The following is a 6,222-nucleotide window of genomic DNA, read 5'->3' as shown; positions in this document are numbered from 1 at the left end:
TTCTTATTCTAAATTCAATAGTAATGCTCAAAATGATATTGAATAATTTTATACAACTTACTTAACAACATTATATAAAAAATGAGATTATTTTAAAAAAATTTTCAAATTTAATTATAAATATAACGACTTAGTTTCATAAATTATTGTTGACTACAACTTAAAAATACCAGGATCTTAAGATATATTATTTAATTTCTTTTTTCTTCATGGTATTCCCTAACTCGACATGTTAAAGACTAATTTATCGCGAGTCAAAACTCCATTTAAGGGTTCGTCATTGGCCAATAGATTGCTACATGCATCAAGCGGACTTCAAACTCTGACACTTGCTTAAGCGGATTAGTGAGCTAACTATAACCTAAGTTAGTTTATATTTTTTAATCTTTTGTATACGATATAATATAATTATTGACTTGAGATACATTTTATAGATTATATTTTATTAATTTTTTGCCGTATGACATTTTTATTGTGTTTTGTATTTGTTTGCCCCTCTCCTATAATGTAACCTTCCATAGAATTATAGAAATGACATTGTTTTCAGCAATTTTTCTTAACAGAGTTTTGAGTAAAAGTAAGAAGAAAATAATAATCAAAGATTAAATTTCTTATGCAATTATGCATTTATCAGATTAAATTGACTACATTTTACCCTTTTGATATGGTTCATTCCCACACATTGTAGTTCATAACTTTTCAACATCAACAATGTATTGGTCTTATCTTAGTTATTGATACATATTCCATGATTGAGCCTTCTCATGCTTACATTGTCTCTGGTTTGTGGCACTTGAGAACCACCGATTTGCTTCTGCAATGGTTTCAACACCAGCATTAAAATAAACCATGATTATACCCTTCACAAGATCAAATGAATATTTCCTGTACTTATTTGTGAAAAAGGAAATTTTAATCAAAGTAAGTCTAAAAATTGATTTATGCAGTATGCACCACAAAATAATAGTATATGAACAACCTAATTTAATAATGCTAAGATTAATTCCTCAATGTATATAGCAACAACAAACATATTCTATCTTGTTTGAGATGAATTAATTTATGTTTACTAATGCAGTCTGAAGAGCGATTTTTTGTGAAAGCAACTATTAGTCACTTCCATCTAAAACTGATTTTGAAGCTTAAAATCCAATGAGTATGGGTTCAACTAGAAACCAAATAAGCTTAGAAAATATTAATTCGAGTGTCTCAATTTATTAAGAAGGAGACGAATTGAAATCCAAGTATAAAGAAAATTCATACGGGAGAAGTTCAATTTTTGTCTGCCCCATGCTGCAACTTAACATGCTTCAGTGCACCTAGGAATCAGTAATGTAGATCGGTATTACTCGTGGAACAAAGATGAAATCCATGTCAAGAATCCAAAATACTCAACCACCAAATCAGGGTCAAAATCAGTTAGATAAAATAAGTTAATCAGCAACGAGGCTATATCATAGTTCAACTTTTGATACCAAAAGAAATTGTACTAACATTCAAAGATATTCTAAAAAAATGCAACCTCAAATTGTACAACATTGTTTCACTTTTAATTCTTTATTCTAACCTCAGCCATCACAATGCAAAGAAGATTTAGAAAAACCAAAGAAATAGGTGTAAAAACAATTGTACTTGGAGTTAGAATCACCAGATCTTTTAAGACAGGTGTAGCTGATAACAAACAACAAAACTCCAAACCATGTTTTAATAATAAAAGCTTTTTCAACATGTTTAAACAATGTCAATGCAATAATCCCTATATAGGATTTCAACAAGTAATGAAACAGTTCAACTACGCATTAACAGAAAATCTCTGTGAAGAGCTATTTCATATGTACATATTTTCGGTTGGTTAAGTTTCTAAGAATTACAACTGAGTAACACTAACTATGAAAATGACCAAAGGTTTTAAGATACTTCATATTTAAACCATATTACCCAAATTCACATTGTGTGATAACATACTTTAATATACAGATTTCTTCAGCTGTCATCAGATTGTAAAAAAGATCAAAACGTCAAAAATGGTTAACAAAAAAGTGGGGTCATGCATTTAGCAGATGAATTTGTTTGAAGATAGCAGTGAAAATCATATACCTATGCCATTAATCTTAGGCTCTTGGCACTATATCTTTTCCTAGGAAATTCAGTCAAATAAAGCAAAGTTGCTTATCACACCAATCATGAGCTCTAGGTTACTATCAAGAAATCTTAAGCACTAACAAATCAGTTACAACAAAGAATATCTACCAAAACAGGATGCATTATAGCCATGGCAACAAACAGAGACTCAAAAGTCATTGAATAACAAAAGTTCAAAATTCATTCATAATAATGAGATAACCAAAACCGCTGCTATTGAGTTCATGATAATTCCCAAATCCTCCAATCCAATTGCCACAAAATTTACTAAGTTTTGTAATAATTTCAACAATAATAGAAAAATTATTAATTTGAGTTGATGTATCTTACCTTCTATAAACCATTCAATAAGCCTCTAGCAATCATTTCCCAAAAGAGAATAAATATGGGGGAAATGAAAAGATCGAAAGACAATAAGAGTGCAGGGAAGCTTCACAACTAACAAGGATTCCCTTTGAATGATGAAAATCACAACGGTTTCAGCTTAGGAATAAATTAACATCAATGCACATATATAATTACAAAAACAAAAAAGGAAATAATGATAGATCCTTCAAGCCACATATAACAGCCATCTAGTCACCGAAAATGCCATAAAATAAGCAACGACAAAGAAAACACTTAGGTGTGGGTAAAGCAGAATAAAGAATCACAATCATGTGAAGATCTAAAAGCATTAGTATGGAATGGAAAGATGATCTAGAAGATGGTAACAAAACACAAGTTAAAAAGAAAGAGATATAAACAACATTTTGTGATGTCTAACAAGAAGAATCTCACCAACTTTTATCCTTGCAATAGGCCTCTAGATATCATTTCACGAAGAAGTTTCTCCGCATTATCATTTTCACCTTTTTCAAATAGAGCACGAATGATTATTTCGTAAGTCACAGCATTTGGCAAGCAACCATTGTCTTCCATTTTTGACAAGAAAGCCAATGCTTCATGAAGTAGGCCCTCTTTGCAAAGCCCATTGATCATAATAGTGTATGCCCTCACGTCTGGACGACAGCCTTTAATGGAAAGATCTTGAAAAATCACTTTTGCATTTTTAAGTCTCCCACTTTTGCACAGGCCATCTATAAGTATGCTGTATGTATATATATCTGGATCAATGCCACAATCTTTCATTTGATTGAATAACATAAGTGCCTTGTCATGTTGTTTGATATTGAACAAAGCATCCAGCAAAGAATTGTAAGTGACTATATTAGCGGGTTGACCTCGATCGTGCATCTTTTCAAGAAGCTCCAAGGCACAAAGGATTCTCTTTGATTTTCCCAAGCCATCAACTAGAGTATTGTAAGTTACAGTGTCAGGAACTAAATTCTTGCGACGCATCTCTTCAAAGAGATTCAAGGCGTCATCGATCATGTGATTCTTACAAAAGCCATTAATCATGATATTGTAACTCTGAACATCAGGAAACGCTCTACTCTCGGCCATTGTGTTGAATACATATTTTGCCTTATTTACCTGATTAACCAAACAAAATCCGTCCATTAAGCTGTTATAAGTAACCACATTTGGTTTCACACCATGTTTTGTCATCACAGCCAACACATTCTTAGCATCTTTGATCTTTCCTTCCTTGCATAGCCCATCCATCAAAATACTATAGGTATGAACATCAGGAGTAATGTTTCTAAGCACCATATCACTTAACAAATCAATGGCTTCCTTAAGTTGGCCCGTAAGGCACAAACCATAAATTAGAGTGTTGTAGGTGATAACATCGGGAGAAATTCCCCTAGCAAGCATTTCAGAGTATAAATGAAAAGCCTCACTTACAAGTGTAACCTTGCAGAGGCTATCAATAATTGAGTTGTACATGAAGACATTAGGAACAATCCCATGCCGTGGGATCTTTCTCAGCAGTTGAATAGCAGCTGATGTGTGTCCGGTCTTACAGAGCCCATTAATCAAGGTCCCATAAGTGACTTGGTTGAAGTGAAATCCATGAGCCAGCACTCTGTCATGAAAGCACACTGCTTTTTCAACACTACCACAGAGACAGAGACCTTTCAGGATTGTTGTCAATGTTACCGTATCAGGTTGATAATCCATTCTGAAAATCTTGGCCAACACAGAGAAAGCAAGCGTCATACGACCCATGCCGCAGCAACAATTGATTAAGATATTCAAAGTAAATAAGTTGGGAGCGATTCCCCTGGCTTGCAATTGCCGAAAAAGGGAAATGGCGGTGGGGAAATGGTTGGTCTTGGCAAGAGATCCCAAAATCTTGGTGAATTGGATGATGGATGGAGGGCGACGCATAGAGAGCATGCGAGTGAAGGAATCAACAGCTTCATCAACTTGACGAAGGGATGGGGGCTCAGAATGAGAGTGAAGGGATGAAGAGGAAGGGAAGGAAACAAAATTAGGGATTTGGAGAAGAGAATACCTAAAAATGAAAGTGATCCTTGAGGTTGAGGATGACAGCATTTTAGTGATTCGCACTTTCGCTGTTAAGTTTGAGGGAGTGCTCTCTGCTCTCTGCTCTCTGGTCCAAGACGTAGACGACTAGACGTTGGATTTGGCTCTTCTAAAATTGTTCATTTAGTTTAGAGAGAAAAGTAACGCAATCTAAGTTATTGATAATATAAATGGTTCTGATCATCTTAAATAAATAAATACATTAAAAGGGATTTAGCTCCTCTGAAGTTGTTCATTTATTTTAGAGAAAAAAGTAACGCAATCTAAGCCATTAATAATATAAATAGTTCTGATCATCTTAAATAAATAAATGCATTAAAAGAAGTTAAAAACAGTAGCTTCCAAGACCGAGTTATTTCTTCCTTTTATTTCATCTTCTTTCTATTTTATTTAGTTTTTTCTTTCTTTTTCTTCAACAAAAAAAATTATTGTGGATTCTATTTTTTCACAATATTTAATCCTTTTCTCATGTTTTATTATCATGTTCTTCTATGATATTGTAACTTATATTTAAAATTTTATCATGAAAGAAATTAATGGTGATGACTAATAATTTTTCATCTTTTTGAATCTTGAATAATTTTTTAAAAAATCTGATTAAAAAAATAAAATTAAATAATTTAAATTAGGTCAAGAAATGTTATTTATTTATTTTTTATTTTAATATAAATAAAAACTCATGTAAATGTATTCAATCTTTTTTAGATAAATGTACTCTATTTTTATGATAATATATTTTTTTTAACCAATCATACATTTAAATTTAAACTACAACATTAGACATAAAACAAATATCATAAACACATAACAACATATAAACATATAAATAAATTAATTTAATGTATATCAATATAAATTTATTAGAGATCTATTAAATCAACATCACATCATTAGTTATTCTAAACACTCTTTAGTTTGTTCTCCGTTAGATTTTTATTTCAAGTATAAACAAAAAAATGAGTACATTTATAATTTATCTAAAAAAAATTGAGTACATTTACATGAGTTTTTTTTATATTAAAATAAAAAACATTTTTTGACCTAATTTAAATTAATTAATTTTATTTTTTTATCAAATTTTTCAAAAAATTATTCAGAATTTAAAAAATATGAAAAATTACTAGTGATCACTATTAATCTCTTTCATGATAAAATTTTAAATGTAAGTTACAGAAGAAAAAAATAAAAAAGAAGATAACCAAAACAATAACAATATCATAAAAAAATATGATAATAAAACATAAAAAGAGAATTAAATATTGTGAAAAAATAGAACCGAAAATAATTTTTTTGTTAAGAAAAAGAAAGAAAAAATTAAATAAAATAAAAAGATGAAATAAAAGGAAGAAGTCACGCGGTCTTGGAAGCTACTGCAGTTGACGCACAATTTTTAATAAATCTTATTAAAAAAATCTACTTTTAACTTCTTTTAATGTATTTATTTATTTAAGATGATCAGAACCATTTATATTATCAATGACTTAGATTGCATTACTTTTCTCTCTAAAATAAATGAACAATTTTAAAATAGCCAAATCCTAAAAAATATATACATAAATTAGTATAGTAATCAATATCCACTATAAGACAAAATTAGTATAATAATTGACATATGGATAAGAGAGAAAATAGGGTTAGTTGCTG

At 30.5% G+C, this 6,222-nt stretch overlaps 1 protein-coding gene across 3 annotated transcripts; it reads right to left on the bottom strand.

The window, feature by feature from the left end:
- Nucleotides 1–650: 650 nt before the first annotated feature.
- On the bottom strand, nucleotides 651–4,645 carry LOC107472982 (pentatricopeptide repeat-containing protein At1g62670, mitochondrial-like). 3 transcript variants are annotated; one of them, XR_008005777.1, is made up of 3 exons: nucleotides 2,473–4,645; nucleotides 1,264–1,319; nucleotides 651–814 (listed from the first exon to the last, which is right to left on the bottom strand). XR_008005777.1 is itself a non-coding variant. In XM_021134750.2 (2 exons), exon 1 carries the CDS (start codon nucleotides 4,585–4,587, stop codon nucleotides 2,929–2,931), a length of 1,659 nt encoding a protein of 552 aa, XP_020990409.1. In that variant the 5' UTR covers nucleotides 4,588–4,645; the 3' UTR covers nucleotides 651–814; nucleotides 2,923–2,928. The 3 variants fall into 3 exon arrangements, 1 of the variants encoding a protein (XP_020990409.1); XR_002370087.2 differs by having other exon boundaries at nucleotides 2,923–4,645; XM_021134750.2 differs by lacking the exon at nucleotides 1,264–1,319 and having other exon boundaries at nucleotides 2,923–4,645.
- Nucleotides 4,646–6,222: the final 1,577 nt, after the last annotated feature.

This window comes from Arachis duranensis, chromosome 2 (genome assembly GCF_000817695.3).
Source record: "Arachis duranensis cultivar V14167 chromosome 2, aradu.V14167.gnm2.J7QH, whole genome shotgun sequence".
NCBI classification, from domain to species: domain Eukaryota; kingdom Viridiplantae; phylum Streptophyta; class Magnoliopsida; order Fabales; family Fabaceae; genus Arachis; species Arachis duranensis.
Note: the sequence above shows the minus strand (reverse complement) of the source record. Positions and strands in the feature narration are given on the sequence as shown.